Source organism: Pleurodeles waltl, chromosome 2_1 (assembly GCF_031143425.1).
Source record: "Pleurodeles waltl isolate 20211129_DDA chromosome 2_1, aPleWal1.hap1.20221129, whole genome shotgun sequence".
NCBI classification, from domain to species: Eukaryota; Metazoa; Chordata; class Amphibia; order Caudata; family Salamandridae; genus Pleurodeles; species Pleurodeles waltl.
Window position 1 is genome coordinate 685691148 of NC_090438.1, and position 24282 is coordinate 685715429.

At 43.5% G+C, this 24282-nt stretch overlaps 1 protein-coding gene across 7 annotated transcripts in view; it reads left to right on the top strand.

Moving 5' to 3' along the window:
- COBL (cordon-bleu WH2 repeat protein) overlaps positions 1 to 24282 on the top strand; it is an 890550-nt gene that overhangs the window by 843780 nt on the left and 22488 nt on the right. For all 7 annotated transcript variants that reach the window (XM_069216764.1, XM_069216715.1, XM_069216757.1 and 4 more), the window contains 2 exons: positions 6388 to 8480; positions 20361 to 20480. In XM_069216764.1, the coding sequence (XP_069072865.1) occupies positions 6388 to 8480; positions 20361 to 20480 (2213 nt within the window). The remainder of the gene's footprint in view (positions 1 to 6387; positions 8481 to 20360; positions 20481 to 24282) is intronic.

Below are 24282 nucleotides of genomic sequence, written 5' to 3' on the forward strand. Positions count from 1 at the left end.
TCTTCAGGTCGCTGGGGTCTGCCGTAGGTTTCTTCAGTAGGGCGTTGACTTCTGCGTGTTTCCAGCTCTCGGGGAAGGTGGCAGAAGCAAACGAGCTGTTGATGATGGTCTGGAGATGCGGGACGATGATGTCGTTGGCTTTGTTGAAGATGAAGTGTGGGCAGGGGTCCGAGGGGGCACCAGAGTGGATGGAGTTCATGGTAGCTTTGGTCTCCTCCGTGCTGATGTGAGTCCAGGCGTTGAGGGTGATGGCTGGGGTTGTAGGTTCTGTGGTGGTTGGCTGGGTCTGGTGTCCGAAGCTGTCATGTAGGTCGGTGATCTTACGATGGAAGAAGGTGGCGAGGGAGTTGCAGAGGTCTTGTGAGGGCGTGATGGCGTTGGAGTTGGCGTTAGGATTGGAGAGCTCTTTGACAATGTTGAAGAGTTCTTTGCTGTTGTGAGTGTTCTTGTCCAGTCTGTCTGTGAAGGAAGTTCTTTTGGTGGTGCGGATCAGTTGGTGGTGTTCGCGGGTGGCGTTTTTGAGGGCACACATGTTTTCTGCGTGTGGTCCTTGCGCCAGGCTTTCTTGAGGGTGCAGCAGTTTTTTTTAGATTCCTTGAGGGTGTCTGTGAACCAAAGAGGTTTCCTGGTGTTGGTCTGTCTTGGGAGGCGTCTGAGGGGTGCAAGGTTGTCCGCGCAGTTGGTGATCCAATGCGTGAGGCTGAGGGCTGCGTCGTTGGGGTCGGTGGAGAAGGTGGGTTGGTTGTCGCTGAGAGTGGAGAGAAGCTGTTCCGTGGGGATTTTGTTCCAAAGTCTGCGTGGGATGGGTTGTGTGCGGAGGTGGAGAGCCTTGCGTCTGAAGGTGAAGTGGACACATCTGTGGTCGGTCCAGTGTATTACGGAGGAGTGGCTGAAGGATACGTGGTTGCTGGCGGAGAAGATGGGGTCGAGCGTGTGTCCGGCGATGTGGGTGGGGGTGTTCACCAGTTGCTTGAGACCGAGGTTGGCGAGGTTGTCGAGCAGGGTGGTGGTGTTGGGGTCGTTGTTCTGTTCCAGGTGGAAGTTGAGGTCACCGAGGAGGATGTAGTCCAGCGAGGCAAGGGCGTGCGGGGAGATGAAGTCAGTGATGGATTCGCTGAAGAGGGTGCGTGGTCCAGGGGGTCTGTAGATGAGAGTTCCTCTGAGGGTGGTCCTGGGCTCGGTGTGGATCTGGAAGTGCAGGTGTTCGGCGGCGAGGGGGGGTGTCTTCAGTGGAGGTGGTGACGTTGATGGAGTCCTTGAAGACGATGGCGATTCCTCCACCAACTTGGTTGGTGCGGTCTCTCCTGGAGATCTTGTAGCCGTCGGGGATGGCTATGGCGATGTGGGGGGCCGAAGAGGCGTTCATCCAGGTCTCAGTGATGAAGGCGACGTCCGGTGCAGTGGAGTCCAGGAGGTCCCATAGTTCAACGGCGTGCTTGTGGACGGAGCGTGCGTTGATCAGGATGCATTTGAGGTGGTTGTTGGCGCGTGGGCTGGCGGGCGGGGTGGATTCGCAGTGGAAGGTGAGTTTGCAGGTAAGGCATGCGAAGGGTCCATGGGTGCGTTTAGGGTTGGCTTGGAAGCAGGTTCTGGAGCGATCCAGGTTGAGGGCATGGAGGGTGTTGGGGTCGTAGCGGTGCTGTGGGGATTGAGAGTGCTGGGGGCCAGTGGTCGTGGCGCTGGGTGCGATCCAGGCACGGTGGAGCGCAGACGGGCTTGCCTTTGGCGCGCCAGCGCGCAGCCGTGCAGCAGCCACCATAAGAGGGGGGAGGAGGGGTCAGCTGGGGGCGGGAGGGGTGGCGACGAATGGGAGCAGGGGGGCGGGCCGAGCAGGAGGTGGCGGCGGGAAAGCGGAGGGTGGGGGGGTCAGGTAGAGGGGAGGGGAGAAAAGATAGGGGAGGGGGGATTACAGAGGAGGAGAGGAGTCAGGAAGAACAGAAGAGGAGGAGAGAGAAGAGTCAGGAGAGAGGAGAGAAGAGTCAAGAGAGAAGAGAGAAGAGACAAGAAAAAGAGTCAAGAAAAAGAGGAGAGAAGAGTCAAGAGAGAAGAGAGAAGAGACAAGAAGAAGAGTCAAGAAGAAGATTCAAGAAGAAGAGGAGAGAGGAGTCAAGAAGAAGAGTCAGGCAGAAGAGGAGAGACCAGAGAAGCAGAGGAGGGAAGCGTCTAGCAGATGAGGAGAAGGCCACAGCGGAAGAACACGCAGAGAAAAGTACAGAAGAAGAGAAGAACAAGCAGGACGGGGTGCAGAGGAGAAAAGAAGAACACAGATGAAGAGCAAAGCAGAAAGAGAGCGCAGTGAGGAAGAGGAGAAAGGAAGAAGAACACAGATGAAGAAAGAACACGCAGGACGGGGTGCAGAGGAGAAAAGAAGAACACAGATGAAGAGCAAAGCAGGAAGAGAGCGCGGTGAGGAAGAGGAGAAAGGAAGAAGAACACAGATGAAGAAAGAACACGCAGGACGGGGTGCAGAGGAGAAAAGAAGAACACAGATGAAGAGCAAAGCAGGAAGAGAGCGCGGTGAGGAAGAGGAGAAAGGAAGAAGAACACAGATGAAGAAAGAACACGCAGGACGGGGTGCAGAGGAGAAAAGAAGAACACAGATGAAGAGCAAAGCAGGAAGCGCAGTGAGGAAGAGGAGCGGGAGAGGAGCGGGGCACAGAGGAAGAGCAGAACACGCAGCAAGTGGGCTGCAGAAGAGGAGCAGAGAGCGGAGGAAGATGGCACCAGATGGAGGCGCAGAAAGCGAAGGGAAATGGACAGCAGAGGTGCGGAGAAAGGTTGGAGGAGAGAGCGGAAGGCAGAAGACAGAAGTACAGGGAAAGAGAGGTGAGTAGCGCGGGGCTGGGCAGGGGGAGTACTTACGGTTTTAGCAGGTCTTGCTGGGAGGTGTCAGGAGCCTGGGCTGGTGGAGCTGCAGCGGCAGGGGGGAGCGACCTACCCTCGGGTCAAAGGTCTTTGGCTGGCTTCAAGACCTTTAGAAATTATCATGCTGTTCAGGTGTTTTGAAAAAGCCACCTGGCTCCATCACCTTTATCGCCACCAGTACAATATATCTTGCTCTTTCACCCAGTAGCCCCTCAAGGTCTAAAAAGTGTTTATTTGTAAACACCAGCCCTACACTAGGAGATCTGCATTCGACCAACATCTTCACTGATCAGCAAAATGTCGAGATCCTGAGCAAATCAATAATCCTCCACAAGCCAAAAACTAGAGTGCTTGCAAACCGTGTAAACGCCATTACTGAGTGCTCCATCTTCAAAAAAACAAGCTCCTGCATCAGATCAAAGGCATCAAAGGTTTACATAGATCATAGGTCGAGGTAATTGGTAACATATTGGATTATATTTGCTTTTCTGTAGCACGAGACTTTGAAGTGCTATAGGACAATTTGGTGGCAACTCAGGCTACTTTCCAAACCACACAATTCCATTCCACTTACTGTCACTCCACTCAATGCCACTCCACTTCAATCCACTCAGTGCCACTCCACTCCAGTCAGTGCCATTCTACTCCACTCACTACCACTCCACTCAGTGCCACTCCACTCACTACCACGCCACTCAGTGCCATTCCACTCAATGCCATTCCATTCCACTCAGTGCCACTCCACTCATGCCACTCAACTTCACTGTTTTGGACAAGCAACCTGGCTCCATCTCCTTTATCCCCAACCAGTATGACATATGTTGCTCCCTCCCCCACTAGCCCTCCCGGTCTAAAAAGCATTTAGTTGTAAACAGCAACCCTACACCAGGAGACCTGCATTTTACCACCTCCTTCACTATTTAACGAAATGTTGAGATCCAGAGCAAATAAAGAATTCTCCATGGGCCAAAAAGTGAAGTGCTTCAAACCCTGAAAAGCGAACATCATTACTTAGTGCTCCATTTAAAAAAAAACACAAGTTCCAGCATCGGATCAAAGGCATCAGATATCTACATAGATAGTAGGTTGAGATAATGGTAACATACTGGATTATATTTGCATTTCTGTAGCACGAGGCGTTGAAGTGTTATAGTGCAACTCAGTGGCAACTCGGACTACTTTCCTTACCACTCAGTGCTACTCCACTTCACTAAATGCCACTTGAATCTACTCCACTCAGTGCCACTCAACACCCTCAACTCCACTCAGTGCTACTTCACTCAGTGCCACTGTACGCTACATCACTCCACTCATCACCACCGCACTCAGTGCCATTCCACACCACACCACTCCACGCCACTCCACCCAGTAATGGAGTGGCACTCTTGCATTCTCTTTGCTCATGAGGATGATATTAAAGCATATGGGAGTTCTTCTCTACCCCATTCTCCTTTCTTCAAGTGGACTGTAAAAGGGGATGCTGGGGGAGGAAGGACACGCCTGGAAGCTTTCCTTCTGAACTCTACCAAGATGTTAAGATCAGACCGGGGGACCGGGGGCACAAGGCGTTTGACTGGAGATGGAGGAAGGTGCAACACTCTCACAGCTTTGCCTGCCTCCATCTCAACATAGCATCTAGTTTTTCAGTGCAACACTGCCTAAGAAATACAATTGTAAAATGAAGTGAGAGCTCTTTATAATTTCATTAATTTGAGCCATTGGTGCTGTAGTTTGTCCTGTTTAGAGTTCTGTGGGAATGTAGCTCAACAAGGGACTCTGGGATATAAGAAATTATGGGATATGGAGCGATGAAGACAGAAGGTATGGCGATTCATTCTTGCGCTGTCAAGCACTCTGTCTTTCACCCTTACATGTGCTGGGTCGCAGTCTGGACTGAGTGGCAACCCCACTCTACTCAATTCAGAGCTATTCTACTTCATTCCACTCCACTCCATACCATTCCACTGTATGCCTTGCTACTCCACTAAACACCTCTCCACACCACCCCACTCAATGCCAGTCCACACCACGGTACTCCACTCCACCGAATGCCACTCCACTCATTACCACTCCATGCAACTCTATTCAGAACTACTCCCGTCCACTTATTTCAACTGCACTCCACTCCACACCATTCTACTCAATGCTGCTCCACTCCATGCAACACCAGTAAACTCCGCTCAGTGCCACTGAATTCCACACCACTCAGTGCCACTCGACTCCACTCAATACCACTCAACTCAGTGCCACTTGACTCCACTTCATGCCACCCTATTCATTGCCACTTCACTCAACTTAATGCAATTCCACTTTACTCAATGCCACTGCACTCCACTCAGTGGCACTCTACTCCACTCCACCAGTGCCAGTCCACCTAATGCTAAACCACTCCACTCAGCACCACTCCACCCAGCTCCAATCGTCTCCACTTCACTCCACTCAGTGGCACTCCACTTGACTCCACACCATTCCACTCAGTACCGCTCAGGCCACTCAATGCCACTAAACTCCGCTCAGTGCCATTCAATTCCACACCACTCCACTCAGTGTCACTTGACTGCACTCAGTGCCAGTCAACTCAGTGCCATTTGACTCCACTCCATGCCACTTAATGCCACCCTACTCAGTGCCACTCCAAACCACTCAACTCAATGCCTCTCCATTTCATTCAGGGCCACTCCACTCCACTCAGTGGCCCTCTACTTCAATCCACTACACTACACTCAATGCTTTTCCGGTCAGTGCCACTCAACTCTTCTTCACTGCACTTCTCTCCACTTCATTCCACTCAGTTCCATTCCACTTGACTCAACACCATTCCACTCAGTGCCACTTCATTCAGTGCCACTCTATTCAATGCCACTACACTTAGTGCCACTCAACTCTATTTCACTCTGTTCATTACCACTCCACTCCACTCAGTGTCACTCGACTCTACTTCACTCCATTCAGGGCTACTCCTCTTTACTCAGTGCCACTACACTACACTGCACTCTGTCACTCCACTCAGTGCCATTCCACTCAGTGACACTCAATGCCACTCTACTCAGCACTGCTCCCGTCCACTGAGTTTAGGGTTGGCGCAGTGATGTAAAGTTTGTCCTTGAAGGAGATACCCGGGTCGGGACTGGATTATGGCCTACAATACTGGGATAAAGAGAAGATCCTTAACAGATATGACTGTTAGAATGAGTAATGTATAGCGGTAGTGCATGTATACAGCGAGGGAACCTGTTTGATGTGTATTGGGGCTTGTGGCGGGGTGAAGGCTGAACTCTGTTCTGGTGCAGTCTTAAGGTCCACTTAATTTCTAATATCACATTTTTATTGATGTTGCTCTTTATTGCCTGTTGCTTAGCTCACTTAGTTCTGTGATATTCCTTATCAATGCCATCATACTGTTGCTGGACAGACTATATTTCAATTAGATTTAATTTTGTACTTACAAGTAACTTGCAGAGCATATTTGCTGTAATTACTAGGTTCCTATGTGTATTATTTCTATTTGTTTCTTTTATGCAGGTATGGAAGACAATGACTACAGCACCAGTGGCTTCTCTGAATCCAGTCCAACTGCTGAAGTATCCAGTCCCTACCAGTATGATGATGAATCTGGGACAGATGTGGCCGTTGCAGTTCCTGTAACAGTCATCGACGAAGTTCCTGAGGTTAGCAGCTACAGTCCGGAATGTTATGAGGAAGACATGCGAACATCAAAAATATATGCACACTCAAAAGACCTCAAGCTTGTGGGGAACCTCATCAATGAAAACAATAACATATACTCTTTTGACAAACAGTCATCAGTGGTCGGTCAGCTCCACACCAATGGAAATCTATCAGAAAGTGGAATTTCCCACATCAATGGAAGTATTTCAGAAGGCAGAATGAGCAGTACAAATGAGAATCTTCCAGTCAGACGGGCATCACATGAGAATATTTCTCTAAATGGGATAACCTACCCTCGCGAGAATCATACAAATCAAAATTCGCCTGATGGAAAATTCAGTTTCAGAGTTGTGCACAGTGATTCAGTTCAGTTGAAGAGATCATCGTTTGACAATGAACTCACTGCAGAAACCACAAGGTATGCCTCCGAAAGAAAGGGTACTTCTGGTGAACAGTCACCTCAGGTGTGTTTTCCCGTGTCCGATCCTGTAGAGCACAACACAAGCATCCCTGTCGACAAAAATGGAAACCGTAGAACATGGAATAAAAGTAAAACTGAACCTGATCTTGGGCGCATCCAGCCAACAACTAGTGATGAACCAAAATCTCCGGGCCTGCGATGGCAACAAAATTATGAACCAAAAGCCGGTCTGACAACCTTTAAAGTTGTTCCTCCAAAACCTGGTGTAAGGCAGTATGACAGAAGTGTTTCCCTTTCTTCTAGTGCCATTAAGATAGACGAGTTGGGAAACCTTGTGAATCCACATTCTTCTGTTGAGAAAAAGGATACACCGGACACTTCTGCTAATGACACGGAAGGCTCTTTACTTCGAAGAGCAAAGGCATTCTGGAGATCAAACTCTTCAGATAAGCAAACGGAGAACTCTACAGAGGAAGCACATAAAAAGCCATTATCACCCACAACAACTAAGCCTCATAACCAAGAGACAGAGAGTAAGGTAACAGTTCGGAATGAAAAGACAGAGAGTCATCAGACTCTTCCTTCTAAGAAGAGTTGGTCGAATTCTGACCTTAAAGAGTTCCAATCACCTCAGGTACTCAAAATGCCAACTGCTGCTGAGATTAATAGGGCGAGGGGTGACCTCTCCTTTCTAAAGCCTTACAGAAGGACATCCAGTCAGTACGTAGCCTCAGCAATCACACGGTATACAAACACACAGAGTCAGTCCACTGAGGGGGAATCAAAGCAGGAAGATAGGCACCCAACTGTTACATTGGAACCAAAAGAGAAGAAATGCATAATTTTATCAAAATATATGCCAGTGGAGCGCCAGAATGAGATAAGTGACACTAATCAAGATTATAACAGTTTCAAACACACAGAGTGGAATAGACTATCACACAGTGCTGACTGTAGAATGGAGAAGACAAATACAGTTGAGCCATTTTATGACAGAAACCACATTACCTTCTCCAACAGCATCAATGCTCAACATTCAAAGCCATCTTCTAGGGAACCCATCGTTAAAATAATCCCTGGATATGATTCAAGCTCTGAGGCAGCAGATAAGGTATCAAACACTTTCATGGCACAAAGGTGTGAGGCTGGTGATGATGTGGATTTCTTACCTGCTCAAGATTCCCAGGGTACCTGCTTGCCGCATGCTTCTTCAGGCTCATTTTCTAGTTCAATGAAAGATGACCCACAAAACGGTACAAGAACAGGGCATGTGAAGCATTCATTTGCTGTTAATTCTGAGTTGGCAGGTGGCCAAGCTACTGAAAACACCAATAATAAACCAGTGGCTTTGCCACGGAGGATAAGCTTGGAATCTGATACCCTGGTGGAGAACAGTGTGTTTGGCCCCAAGAAAAGGTTCCGACCAGTTGTACAAAAACCTGCACAAAAAGATACCTCACCGCATTCAGCACTAATGGAATCTATCCAGTCTGGAGAAGGGAAACAAAGACTCCGATCTATTCAGGTAAAGTGAGAGCAAATTATGGTCTAACAAGCTCATTTGCAATTTCAAATGTGCTGGGCAGAAATGGCTGATTTCATTTATTTATTTGGGGGGTTGTATAGCACTCAAGAGAGGACATAGAGGAAGATGGTATGATGTCATCCAACCTCTAGTGTGTCTGGGATACCAAATACAGAATATTGAAAAGTAATGATAGTTTGATACAAATGTGTAACATCACCATAATGGCCACCTTGGGTAAATGTTTGTATGGCTCCATCTAGATTTTAAACATAGTAGAAGCATTTTGTTTCGTACTCCAGGTATAAATCACAAGCTATACCTGGGGAATGATGCAGAATGCATGGGTAGGAGAAGATCTTTTGGACTAAAACTTAACAAGCTGTTAAGTCCCCAAGGTCTTGTTTCCCAACCCAGTACTGTGAACTGAAGGCCACATGGTTGACCACATGACCCTAAATAATCAAAGAAGAGAATGTAATGTAACATGGATTTGTAGAGTGTGAATCTGTCTGTGAGGGTATCCAGGCACTGAGTAGGTGCAGGCTCTGCAAGAAGGTTCAGTTGAAAAGCCAGGTCTTTAGTTTCTTGCCAAACTCCAAAAGAGACGGGGCTCTCCTATTGTGAGTGGGGAGGTCGAGGATTTGGCTGCCAAGTTAGAGAATGCCCTGCCTCCTGTCTTACTTCTATGGATAGAGAGGGTGTGGGCGAGCATGAATGAGGCAAGTGGAGGTTCCTCATTGGTTGGTGGAAGCATAGTCGGTGGTTGAGGTAGGTGGGGCCCAGGCTATGTAGTGCCTTAAAGGTGTGAGCGAGTATCTTGAACTGGCAGTGTTTCTGAATGAGGAGCTAGGAAGTTGTTGGAGGAGAGGAGGGATGTCCATGCGACGAAGAAGGTTGAGTAGTAGTCTAGCGGTGGAATTTTGGATGGTTTGCAGCTTGTACAGCAGCTATGCAGAGAGGCTGTAGTAGAGGGCTTTACCATAGTCCAGTCTGCTTGTGATGAGGGCCTAGATGACAGTCTTTCTGGTGTCTGGAGGTAGCCATTTGATGATTTTTCTGAGGATGTGAAAGCAGGCGAAGTGACAGCATTGATCTGATGTCCCTTGGTGAGGTTGGTGTCCAAGATGATGCCCAGGTTTCTGGAGTGGTTGGAGGGTGAAGCAGGTACAGCAGCCATCCAAAATGATCATCTTTATTCTAAAAGGCCAATCCTTTGATCCTGCAGAGAGAGCACAAGCCCAGAGAAGGCTGTGTTCCTTAAGACTGTGGTTTAACTGAACCATGACCACACTTTGAAATGACAAAGTGGAAAATAAATTCTGGTGAAAAAATACCAGACAATAATATTAGAAATATTTGCTGAAAGTTGGAATCTTCATCTCAGTGTGCGCCAGTTTTCTTGCCAAGTAAACAACTTCAGCAAAGTACTTTCAATTGTACTGAATGCTGCTGAAAGGGAGTGGAGCATTTCTTCTCTGATACACAGTAAAGTCATTTAAGTTCCCTGTCATAGTTGCAACTAAGACTGAGAATCGCTTAGCTTACAATTGGTCTCCGTATGATAAGTGGTTTCCATCGATTTCAATTTTTTGTGTGATGTAGAATGGTCACGAAATAGGAGGATCTGTGTTCATTTTTGTCACAAATGTCGTTACAGTTGCATGTTTGAAGCTGATGGAGATGCCTTTTTTAGATAGGTCAGAAAGTGACCTATGCCTTTTGTCCGAGGTTCATGACCCTGTCTTTGAAGAATGGGTACGTTTGGTAGGGTGCCAGTGATTTTATAATATCCTGGACATTGGCTGCAGGGTGGGGCATATGATAACTATTTGCTGTAATCTTGACTGAATTATTATGACAATGAGTAGAGTGATAAAATTGTGAGGCTGCCAGTGCTTGCTAGCAAATTAAATGTTTATGTTAGGACTCTTTACACCCCTCAAAGCAAGTGTGTGATATTTCAGATTATTAACAGAGGGGAAAGGGGTTTGAACTCCCACAAAATTAGTAATCCAGTGAATTGTTAAGTAAATTAATTTTCACTGTGGAATCCTAGGCTTACATGTGGCTGATATGGCTCAAGGCATCAGGTTTCTCTTTGTGAAAATGTGAGGAAAATATTTAAGCAGTACCAAAACAACATTAAATTCAAGAAATCAGAAAACAAAGTCCCGAAGCCAATATAGTCAAAAGTGAATTGTATTTAGTAAAATAGTACCAAAGCAATAAAAATCAGATAAGTTTATCAGGAATGATGATTTTTAAAGGAAATTTAAAAAACTCACCCAAAAAACAATGGAAAAAACAAAAGCAATGTTATTTTTTGGGGTGAGGATGACTCAGACCTCAGTGCCATTTCAACCAGACTAAGATGGATCATGAGTCATTTAAAAGGTAGTGGTTTGCCCCTGTCAGCAGTTGTATTTTTGGGCTCAGTCTCTCGTTAATCAAAATCCCCCAGTGTGTCAAGTTATGAGGCAGAGGGGGCCTCACCTCCATAAGGTCTGATATGCTAAACCTGTGGTACTGCTAACGTTTCAAGTTTTGGCAACCAAAGGTTTCCAATGAGACCAGCTTAAAATTTATAGCCTCTAAAGTCACTTCACCTCTGGGATCAATTGGCTGCCTTTTCCTACTGTTTCCCTAAATATTTAGCATAGTCACTTTTATGAATCTCAGAGTCCTCCAGCAGAGCAAGGCAGGACTCTGTGGACATAGAGGGTTTCATAAGGTTTGATATGTAATTTAGGATCCCCCTCAAACTCTATATCTTGGTTGCAAAAACTCAGAGCGGGACAGACTTAAAAACAAAGCTGCTAAAGCCTTCTGATTGCCGGTGTCCCCTTCAACCACTCCCCCTCACTACTTTTCAACTTATTCACCTATTAGGGCCTCAAAATTCTCGGTCCAGGCAATCGTGGAAACTAGCCTTCAGTCCACTGTGACCTTGATCTTCTCTGGCAAAAGTTTTTAGAGGGATGAATCAGGATATCCTACCCAACAAGGTTGTGCCTTGTTCGATAGCCTCAGCACTTTTACTGGTTTGATGGAAGTTGAAAAATCCAAAAAGTCAAAAAAAATCAGATTGCTGAATATTGTCCTCTTTTTTACTCCTAAAACTCCCAGAGTTCTAGGGACCAGGTCAAAGATACTATGGGGAGACAAGCTCAAGTATTCTCTTCAGACATTGCCCTCCTAAAGTCCAGGTTAAAATATGTAATTAGTACTTCTGCAAAGGTGTCCTTCCTTTTATTTACCTGTGACTAACGAAGGACAGCAGTATCCAAAGTCTCAGCCCTCTCTCAAGCCACAGTATCAGGCTTACCCTCATTGTGTTGGTCCAAGTCCAATTGTGTTCTGATTCCCTGAAGATGGGAGTCCTATGAGATAGGAGAACCTCAATAGTAGGTGTTGGAGAGCCATGAACCTATCCGTGCTAAGTTGCCATACAGGGCCCTTCTGTACTTTTTCAGCAGGTCACTAGGTATGTGGTCAAATTACCTTAGAAACACTATACAAAGGGAAGGGGAGTGTTCCAAAATGATGGAAGGCTGCTTTCACTGTTTGAGCTATGCCTGCCATCCTACCAATGATTTTATAAAATTATTTTTGTGGCAATTCTACGAAACATCCAAGTTCACCAATCAACCAGATGTTTCATAAATAGCAAATGTTGTGAAGGTGAGCGTTATAACTTTTTCCTATAGCAGGTTAGCAAAATGTGGATTATAAACCTAAAGCAGACCTTGACAAATAGAAATGCTTCTTCAGCCTATGCAGAAATATCACTTTTAAGGCCTGGTACCTGAGGTAAACAACAGTTCCATATTTGGCATGTCTTTCTGACAGGTGGCTGAGGCAGCCATTTGGCTGGGGTGAACCCACACTGTAGCTTACATAACACCTGACTTTATTACAACTGGTAGACAGTGTTGGACTGGTCTGTCCGGCACTCTGGCACTTCCAGATGGGCTATATGGAAAGGGCCAGTACATGAGATGATTCTTGTGGTCCTTTTTGCCATGACAGGACCAAGCAGCTCATGCACTGGCTGAGCTAGCCCGTCTGGTACTGCCAGAGGTCTCAATGGGCAGGTCCAGCACTGCTGCAGCAGTTTCTGGGCCATGTTACTGATCTCTTTAATAAAAGTCAGATACGCCAGTTGGGGTTAGGCAGTTATTTAGTCAGAGCACAAGAACTGAACGGTGAGGTGTTCAGCATCATCAATAAGCCCAGAGTCCAAATATGGCATAAATTTTTTTTCAAATCTATTAAGCACGATTGGGAAGAAGATTACCACATCATTAAATGAGTTTAGTAATCCATACTGAATCAGTATTCTGAAGGAGCATGTTTACGGTATCCGTTCGAAAATCTGATTCCTTAGAGTACATATCAGTTCTATGTGACTAAAATCCATTTGCAAACTATTAATATTTTATCAACACCTCAAAGGAGGTGCTAACCTAGTCACAAATGGGAAAGGCTTCACAAGGACTCCCTTCCCTTTTTGAATGCAGAAAAATATATTTTTAAGAGTAGGCTGTGTTGCCTGGAACCCTAGCAAGCCATCCTTGTGATGGTCTCAATTTGAAGTGTGTCGCAATTTACAACCTACCATATTAATGTTATGCAAAATAATTTAATGGTCACAAAAAGTTGGTGCACAAATTGCTACCACTCTTTGCAAACACATTAACTGTACATGAAGCTCTAGATTCGGTAAAAAAAACTGATGGAACGATGTAAAAGTAATTAACTTTTTCGCACAGGGCATTCCATTAAAATCGAATTTGCCAAATTTGTAGCAATAGTATTTCATAGCTAAGTACATGAGCCCCACATAAACAAGAATGTTTTTCTCTACAAGAAGCCTGCATATATCAATGTCACGGTCCAAAATAAGTGCCCAGTTCATGACAGGCAATCCATGACTTTAACTGCAGGAAGCAATGGAGTCAGCAGACAGGCCATTGTTTAAAGTTCCTTCACACACAATAGCTTTTCAAGACCTTGGATGAACTCTTGGCTTCCTCTGTACAGAAGGAACAAACACCTATCAGACAGGATACTACACAGCAGCAGCTTCTAACACTCAGCTCTCTTACATGTTTTCCCCTAGGGACTAATAAGAATTTCTGACTGATTGAGCAGAAAGTGCACTTGGTTTTTGAAAAATCTGTTTATTGTAATTTATTATTAGTATTTTTCCAAATTATCGCATTTACAAATCATAGCTAAAACATGAAGAAGCACTAACCAGTCAACAAAAATAAAACAGCAGTTACTCACACCACCCACTCACAGATCATGCAGGCAGATTTACTCTTTTCATTACAATTTTCTCGTGGTCCCACAGAAACCCTCCTAGTGTTTACACAGGTCAACAAGAACCATGTTGCAGCTCTTAATCACCAGTCTCACAGCGTTAAAATGGTTTCACCGTGTGCCCCAGATCTTATGATGCTTTCTGGCGCAGCCCTTTGTTTTTTAAACTGATTCCTTGGCAAGGCACAGCAGGTTATGCCCCTCACCCATTCTGCGATCGGTAGGGCATTTTTAGACCTCCAGCAAAAGGCAATTTCCATCATGGGGACCACAGGACCTATTCTGACAAGTGTTCCAGCCCCATCATTGGCATGCCAGTCTAGTACATTGAGGATTGACACTTTCTTTCTTTCTATTAGAATACCAATCAAGACCTCAAGTGTTGTGAATACATGGGAGGAGTAAGGCTACATAATTGGACATCTCACACTCTGTGCAAAAAGGTGCCCTTGCTCCAACTGCATTTCAAACAGTTCAGGATGGGCATGGTCCCCATTTTCCACAGTCTCTGAATCGTATAGTACCACCTGTGGAAATATTTGAATTAGATAAGAATCAGCCTAGCTTAGATCATCGCTTGTGTAGCAGTTATCTTTGCTTCCACCCATTCCTCCACCTCCACTATGCCAAGTCCTACTCCCATGGTTTGCTAAGTGTCAGAAGGGGATCACGGGAGCTAATCATTAGTGCAATATACAGCCTGGAAATAGCCTTTGGCCCAGATTTACTAATAAGCCCTGCTCTGCTTGCTGCATTGCTCTGGCGTGACAGGGAGAGAGCAGGAATGTACCACATCGTCTAAAATATGATACACTGGCACAGGGAGTGCTGCCTAACACCAACACAGGCAGGATTGTTTTTGTGGAGGAAGAAACAATTTGCTGCACAAAAACAATCCTCAGAGGTATTTTCCTCAGAATGCAGCGCACATAGAAAGAGGAAATATAAAGGAGAAATAAAGATATTTCTCCTCGTTAGGCCTCCTTTGGGATAGCTTGCCATTTTGACACATTCCCAGGTTTACCATTCTTAGTAAATCTGGAATGCACCAAAACCATGGGAACAGCTACGGTTCACCCAAAGAATGCCTTCCTTGTGAGAGGCAACGACTTGTTCTGCCTTCCGTTACTAATAACTGCAGAGCTACGCAAGGTGTCTTTGCATGGCTTAGTAAATCTGACTTAAAGGCTTGCATTGCTGTACTTCACCTTGCATAATGCAACAGTGACACAACCCTTTTAAATCTGGGCCTAAATTCCTAACCTTTCTATTGTGAGTGTTGACTCAAATGGATTGAGGTACTGCCTATATATTATCTCTCTAATGTATGCTTTCGTTCCAGGTAGCAAAATAACTGTGACCCACCAACCTCAAACTCCTCTGGCAGCTTCTCAAAGGACATGTATTTTAACACCCACACACCTCCAATCTTGGCTATTCCTATCCTATCCTATCCCATGCATGGAATCCTTCTGACCAGGAGATCTCCTCACCATCCCCCACCCCTGAGCTAAAGTCCCTGCCAAAGGAGGATCTGATACATTAGTCGATTGTTCCAGCCCATCCTTTTCAATGCCCTGTGCCAACACACCCAAGGTGCAACCGTGACTGGTGCTGGGTTCAGAAACCACAAACGTGCTGGTGACTGTCTCACTGTTCTCACCGATAGAGGTCGACTAGATCTATTGACTTGTCAAAGAGTGTAGTAGTCAGAATCATTCAATCAGAAATCAATTACATTATACCATAAATAATTCTAGACACCAGGAGCAATTTAACACTAAATCAAACTCCAAACTGAATAAAGCTTCAAAGCTTTATTACAATCTCAAAATCAATGTCACATATATGGTGCACAAAACTAAATTATAAACATACATGAAAACCATTGAGTGACCGAACATCTGAAAAGATTTAACTTACTAAACATCAATACTATTAAGCACTCCAAAAGAATAATGTAGAATAACAACAACACAGTATGCACATTATTATCATAATTCAACACAGATGATGGTGACATCAGTAAATCATCAAAATACAGTTTTAACATTCAGATTTCAAGGCTGAGCCATTGCTATCCCTAGCACAAATTCAGTCTTGCATGTGTGGGTACGGACTAACATATGTGGGCAAAAGCAAAAAAATAAAAGAAAGGAAAGACAAAAATAATTTGGAAACCCATCTAACCAGGGCACCTCACTATAAAAATATGCTGGTGTGAGTGAATAAATTAAAAGGAAACAAAAAAACACATTAAGGTATACCTCTCCTCATGGGGCACCAGGCAGCTTCACTTTGTCAGCCAGAACGGTTACTTTCCTCCGACGTCAGTTGATAGCAGCATCAGGATAGTGCCGAACACGGGCTGCACATAGTACAGATTAGCGGTTCAGAATTAGTTGGGCATATTGGTGCTGAAACCACATAACAGAGGGGGCAATTAAGAGTAAGATGAGAAAACTCATCAGGGGACTTGAAGAAAACGAAGGGTGAAAGCAGACTTAAGACAGAAATGGACAGACTCTGGCAGAGTTCTGGACAGCTTTGAGGCAGGAGTGAACTTACTCAAAAACTAACTCCCAGTTTGCAAAGTACCTCTCTAATTGGAAGCATGCATGATCCATTTATTGGTCCTTCAAGTGGGCTCACTTCAGCCATCAGATTCAGTGTTCAGTGGTTGTCAATGACACCATCAGATTTGCGACCATTCCATAATTTCCCAGAAAAAGTGCATTGTAATTTCAATGATTTCATACAGTTCTGACAAAATATTACTGTCACGGGCTGCTCGTCGTTTATGTTTTTGGCCCACTGGAACTGCAGAAAGGTCTTGATTCTTGCAGGCTCTGCCTTGACCCAGGTAAGGGTGTCCCTTTCTGGTAGCCACGGTGCTGCCGACGGAGGAACACCAAAAAGCAGTCCGTGCCCTCCAGAATGAGCTCCAGAGGAAAAAACCTCAAAGGGAAAACCTCTAAAGCAGGAACTCCCTGGAACAAAAAGAAGCAAAAAGATAAGTCCTCCAACAGGAAAAAACTATTTTGGAAGAAGCTGGAACAGGGGACGAAAAATAGCTGGAGAAAAAAGTAGCAAGAGCGAAGATCACCACCAAAGGAAGTGTTGAAGTGCAAGGAGAACAAGAATCACTCACTCACCTTATATACCCAAGAACAGGAAATGACCAACAGGAAGTAGAAAGTCACCATATTGGATTGGGAAAGAAATATTGGAACATATAGAGAAAAGGGACCATGTTGAAAAAGGTTCCTAAGGCATGCAGGGAAAAAGAAGGCATGCTGGGAAAAAGAAAGAACATGGCTGCTGAATATGCACATAAAAACACAAGGAAAGGAAGAAAAGGAAAGGAAAGAAAGAAAAAGGACAGGCTCACCACTTAAGTGAGGTGTGTGGGGGAAGGTGGCCAAGTAAATATTGAGGGCGCATCACGCCCAAGACTCGCCGATACCCCATGCCCAATTTGGGACCTCGAGCGAGAAAGTAAAGCACAGTAGGGGCGCGGCACTGCCGGCTGCTATGAACTGCGGCCGCGCCCCGAATGCTCGGCTCGCGCCGCGGCGGACCGCAGCGTGACGATTACATTATCTAATTGTTCATAACACCAGGATCCTCTCTCATGGTACACAAAATGAAACAAACATTTCTCATGAGAATCATAGATTCCCTGCCTTGTTTGACAGCTAGAACAAATAATGCAACATTAATAGTAACAAACATGTTCTACGCCTTCAATAAAATAGGACATTCAACATCACATTAAAAACCTAGGGAAATAATTCAGGACAGAGGGAACAAAATAAACAAGTGATTTTCCACTACTGCTGCAAAATGAATCTTTCAGGCTTAATCAAGCTAAGAAAGCCTTAATACACATTATTACACTTAATGCATCAATAAAGCTATTGCACACCTTAAAATTCAAATCAAATATGCAAAGCAAATGTTTTAATTGCAAACATTATTTATGACATGTTAGAGCAATTTTAAACATGTATTTATTATTCTGCACACATGTAACTCTCATTAATAAAATTCATTTAATTCAATGTAAGTACAATTAATTCATATTCATTTAATACTTTCATTCTAATGTTTATCTTAATAAGAACATTTTTAATTTAACTCATTTTAGTATTTCATTTAATATGTATGCAAAACATCTTTCATGTTAAAACGTGATGTCAAAAATATGGATGTCAACCACAATGTCCACCATTACTTAAACATGCACATTTTACATTGCCAGGTTAATTTCTCTCTGTTAGGCCTTTTAAATGAAAGTTAATTAGTCACCATATACTAACTTCTGTGCCACTAATGTATTAATAAAATCTGATCTCAAACAAGTCTTTCTCCAATATAGTATTGGCAGTAAGCTGTGTGTACCAAGGGTCACCATTTCCATTCTTATGACAGTGTCTTTTCTGTCTGCGAAGAACCAGTCATTGGAAAGGAGTAACTGAGATGGCCAATGATACATTCTTATGTCTACTGTCCCCAGCCGGCAGTCAAATGGTGATCTCACACATTTGCTGTATGCCTCACTGAGAGGTCCTCCCACCCATACAAACTTGTCAGAGAGAATTGCAGTGTCAAGAAGAAAGTGAGAGGGGAATCCTGTAGTATGTATAACAGTTGAGTCAGTGTGACCATCTTAATGATGCCCCCCTGCCCATCACATTCAGTGGGAGTTTACACCATGCTGCCATATGCGCTTTGACATTTTTAAAACAAGGGATCTATTAAGGTTCCAGCACACGTGTGGATCTTCCGGCATGCAGTACTCTGGGGATATCTAAGATCACTACTTCTGTCCACCCCAAAATGGATATTGGTAGACTTGCTCCAGTTAACCTTGAGGACCAAGCCCTCTGCATAAATTTTCAGCACTTGTGTCAGTTGTAGAATAGATATGGTGGGCTCCTTCAAATACAATAGCACATTGTCAGGGTTCATAGAGATGTAGTCTTATGATCCTGTCTCCCAATTAATACCCCACACATGTGCATCTTGTCTTATTCATTCTACCAAATGTTCCATAACTAGGGTAAAAAGGATGAGAGCTGGGGGCACCCTTGTCAGATGCCACGTGCTATAGGGAAGGGCCTGGAGAGTACACCATTGACTGGACTGTGGCTCACCAGGAATAATACAACACTTTAACACACGTGCAAACATAAGGGCCAAAATTCATCTTCTCCAGCACTTGGTGGAAAAAATGTCACTTCATTGAGTCAAAGGCCTTCTCAAAAGCCACCAACATCCACACTGTTGTTTCATTTATTTGATGTACATGTACAAATGCCACCTTCAGATGACAGAGACAGTCTCTTCACCTCTTTTGCGTAAAGCCATTTTGATCTCAATTAAAGAAGGTGTCAACTACCCTAACCAGCCTGTTCCCTAGAGTTTGGCTAACAGCTTGACCTCAATACTAATCCTTGATATTGGCCTGTATGAGGTGCGTTCTGCAGCTTGCTTGCTGGGTTCAAGAATTACTGAAATTTTGGAGCCACAAATTTTATTTCTCGGCATGCAGTGCATTTTCAACTATAACTAGTATATGGTGGGTCTGTTTGTGCAGTAAATCTGAGTGGGAACCCATAATGGCACTGTACGGTCCAGCTGGTACCCCCTGAATTGCTTCCAACATCTCTTCTTCAGTAATCAGGTGCTCCAGCTACGCGTTGTCCTCTTCGGGCAATTTAAACACAATTAGGCCCTGTATTATAGGATGTTCCATTTCAAGGGAAGTGCATTTTAACCACTGCGTTTAAAGAAGCAAAGATTTGTTTTTTTCTCTTAGGTCTATTGACCTAGATCACAAGTATTTAGTGTCTTAAATGCTTGAGACATAAATCCATCTAGTAAAAAAAGAGTGTTTTAGTCATCACAGAGGTTGTGCAAGATGAATTTTACATACCATTGCACAGTGATTCCAAACCTTCAAACATTGGGAGCTGGGCCATGTAAACACATTTTATCAGAGGTATTAGGTTTTTTATGGTCATGGACATATCACTTTAACAGGTTTGTAGGAGTAGTATCTGACTGTTTTAAAGTAAAAAAAAAAATATTGGTTACATGTTAATTTGTGAGCAGTAAATTTGTACAAGAGTGATTTTACCACCTTTTTTGTACCAAATAATGGGCCCGATTCACAAAAGTCGATTACAGGACGGGCCTATGTTTTTGTGTGCAGATTTCTCCACCCCAGCTGCAGAGTCTCCAGTCCTAAGGTTACTAATAAATCGTTTGTGAATACTGAACAAGAGTAAACGTACGCAAAAGTGTGAGTTTACCTTTGTGACTAGGTCTCAATGTGTTTTTCATAAATACAGTTTTGGGCAGCAAGCTTTAGTACCGAGGACTGCTGTTCATATGAACAGATTCAAATACTGCTGACAGTTCTGTTTACGAGCCACGAGCCTTGAATTGTCATAGTTTGGAATTGAAAGTCTACCTGTCTGCATATGTCAGGAAATGTTTGGAGGCATGCACTAAAATGACTATAAAAATCCTCTTTTTTAGGACTCGGGAAGCGGGATAAATGGAAGTTGTAAGAAACCTTCCTTCAGTGAGACAGAGAATGAGCGATCAGCACTGTTGTCCGCAATCAGAGCTCACAGTGGCAACACACGACTGAGAAAGGTAAGGGAGGAGAGAAAGAGCCGCCGTTTGTGTTTTTCCAAAGCGGCCTCCTATTGACAGTGAAGTGTTCAAGTGGCAGCCTGGAATTTTTCATCTGTTCTTTTATTGCACTTGTTTTTGTCAGGGCCCAGCGTGTCGATAATGTCCATCCAATATTTGTTTCTAACAAGACATTTAGGTCCATATTTATACTTTTTTAGCACCGCATGTGCGCCGCTTTTTGACGTAAAAGCGGCGCAAACTTACAAAATGCAATTGTGGCCCATATTTATACTTTTTTAGCGTCGCATTTGCGCCGCTTTTTGACGTAAAAGCTGCGCAAACTTACAAAATGCAATTGTGGCCCATATTTATACTTTTTAGCGCCGCATTTGCGCCGCTTGTTGATGCAAAAATGGCGCAAACTTCCAAAATACAATTGTATTTTGGAAGTTTGCACCGTTTTTGTGTCAAAAAATTACACAAATGCGGGCTAAAAAAGTATAGATATGGGCTTTAGTGTCACTTAAAGGATTCTGTCTGCGTTTTTGTGTAATCTAAATCAAACAATTGAGCGGTGGTCAGTGCCGTGCCAGAGTACCTGCTTGTTTCCGAGAAGTGCTGGTACTCTCCAATTAAAAGTATTACGTTTTTCTTGAGATGTGGCGATACTCTCCCTGTCAAAATAAAAAAGCGCTGGTACTCAGTACCGGACAGTAGCGGCGATGAATTTAAACAATACTATTGAAGACATTACCGCTTGAATAACAACTATAAGACTGTTGTGGTTTTGGTATCTTTAATTACACTAACTGAAAGTAATACGTAGACAGCCTTCTGATGCTAAATGCAGCGCTAATTACCAAGAACAGCAGTGATGGTAGTGCTGGGTATTACCCATGTCTTTAGTTTTCCACCAGTAAACATGGTAATAACGCATATTACTATGGTCCTCTCCCGCCTTTTGCTGGCAATAATGAGAGACAGAATTATTACAGTTTCCATTAAATATGCAGTAATGAAAATATATGCAATAACCGTATTAACGTGCATTTTTGCATCAGTTATCCATGTGTGATGATTGATTTAGTGCATATGCTTTCAAAGTCACACGTCTAAAGGCAGATATACAATGATCTTTATAACTCAAACCTGCAAGAACCATGTATGTTTGCATATTAGATGCTATGAGCCCAGAGCAAACCAATTTGATTATTCCATTGTTTGAAACAAATTTCTGATTTTTATAGGATTCGAAAACAATCTGAGTAGTAAAGCTGGAAATGTGCAAGTCATAGATTTCCATGAGCATTTATATGTGTTACATTTATGCATAAACATTTTCGCAAGGTAGACATTTCTATGTACAGAAATATGATATATTCACGTTTCAAATGTTTAATTTTTCTCTGGGAGACGCATTTTTTATATAGGGAAGCCCTTCCGTCTACATCCCCATTAAATGTGTCCACTACCTTCATTGTCTCAAGTTGTCAGGTTCTTCAGGGTGGTGTTCTAGGCTGACTCCACTACTTTGTATGACATTCTTGTAGTGTGAGCCAATGTTATGCAAACTGGTGACCCGGTGGTGCATTTACATTGCTATTTGAGAAGATACATTTGTAATGACAAATTTTCTTTATATACTTTCTGGTAACTCTCAGGAGATTACCATGTTTGAGTGCATTCCTTCCATTGATTGAAGTATAAAATGTTTGATTTGGAGATGTATGGCCATTTAATATGTAATGCTTGGGTGTGTCATTAGGCTGTGTATATGAAATGTGCTCCTATAGGAAATTACTAGGATTTCTGAGTTTTAAAGTTTCGGAAAATTAATTTTAAATCTTCAATAACCTTGTACATTTAGCCAATGCCGGACCATATTTAACCAAGCAGGATACTAATTATTTGGTTGTGCACTCAGTCATAACAGGCTTTATGATTAATGGTCACTTCCATATAAACTCATTTGACATATTGTCCATTCTGCAAAAAGGATTAAATGAGTGCAGTAAGTTGTTGGTCTTTCGTCCTCATGTCAGAACATACGTAGTGGTCGCTGGTTGCATGGCTAAATACCACAGGTTGTGTTAAAGCTCAAATGGAAGCTGTTCTATGCAGATGTGTATTTTAGTGTCTCTGGTCCTGGATGTACAACCTTTTTGAATGACTATTTTTTCCACAGCTATGGTAGTAAAGATGTGTTTGGCAGACATTATTGATAAAATGGGGGTCCACAGAAGTCAAAAGGTTGGGAACCACTGCTCTACTGTATTTAGAGGCTATTGTAGTACTCATGGCTGTTTTGTGAGAAATGTCTTCTATTGAGGTGCTAATGCCTTTTATGCGAAATCCCATGAGGTGTTTAGTATCACAGAAACAAGATTTACATAATCTTGGTTTATTTTTGTTGAAACCTCTGGCATGAAACCCTGAGTAATCTAGGAATATAGTTAAGGGAGAGAGATGGGAAGGACTTTGGTTGGTATCGTCCTTGTCTCTCGTGTCTTCTCCAGGAAGTGTGCTCTGTCTTGCAAAAAAGCTGGTTGTTTGCAACATTAAAGGTTTTTATATAGATTTTATTTCCCAGCTGTAAATTTGAACAAAATATTTATTCCAGAGATGATCGAGCTACACTTTTATGCTGTACTCATTATCTTTGGGAGCATCAAAAACGCCCTATGTGTTAAGCTGTTTAGTATTAAATATTTTAAGCATTTACAAATGGTGCTTGGATGGGTCTGTTTGAGATTCAATTTGCATTCTTTGGTGATATAAGCACTTGAATTCCTGGTAATAATTTGTGTCGCAAAGTTGCTCCCCTTTTGTATTCTCTGCATCACAGAGCCTGATTGTACCATTGCATTGTTGGCATACTTGCTATTATCTTTCAGAGTTCCTCAATGTGTGTCATGACAACATCATACGTCCCTGTTAAGATCTTGCCCCTTCAGGTACCAGAGTTCTCAGGTTGTCTGCTATTATAGTGTTTGGAAGGACTCCCTTCGATACCGTGGTCAATAGTGCTCGCACTGTGTGACAAATAAGGCTAGCTTCTAGAAGAATATATCGTATCTAATGGGTAACCTTTTATTCTCACTTTCTTCACCCGGCCAGCAGTGTAGACTGTACGCAGTAGTAGCTCACTCACTCTCATTCCCTGACGCGTGGAGAATTCGATCAGTTATTATGTACTTTGGCGACCCTCCAGGTGAATTACTGTAACTGCAGCATCCCACCAATCTCCGTGACATACTTTACTCGCTTGCAATCCTACTCCGCTTGTTCAAGAATAATTGACATAGCACTTACTTCATTGTACTCACAGGATTCTCCGATACTAGTCTATGAAGTCATGGATGTTCCCCCCACAAAAGTATAATTTGGTAGATCCCGCCCGCCTCTGTGGCTGTTGAAACTCCTATTTGTAGGAGAAAAATATACATTAGGAATACAACCAAGTTCATAGCGACCTAACAACAAAATAGTTTAGTAAAGGAAGCTTTTTCTTTCACCTGACTGCCAAAACATGGGAAGAAGCATCTAACAGCTCAGATAAATAATGAAGAGTTCCTAGCTCACATTCATTGTTATAGGATTTATACTTTTTTAACTTTCTCGTCAAAATTCCATTTTTATCAACATTTAGGAACATAACTTCACTTATGTAAGTGAGCACTTTTATACTGCTGCTTCTGACATCATGTGTGATAAAGTACTGGGTGATAACAGTCAGAAATACGTGTGTGAAAGCTTAATTTCCTTTCTAGATGTAAACTCTGTAAGGCCAGCCGCACAATGCTTGATCAGGTAATCAGCT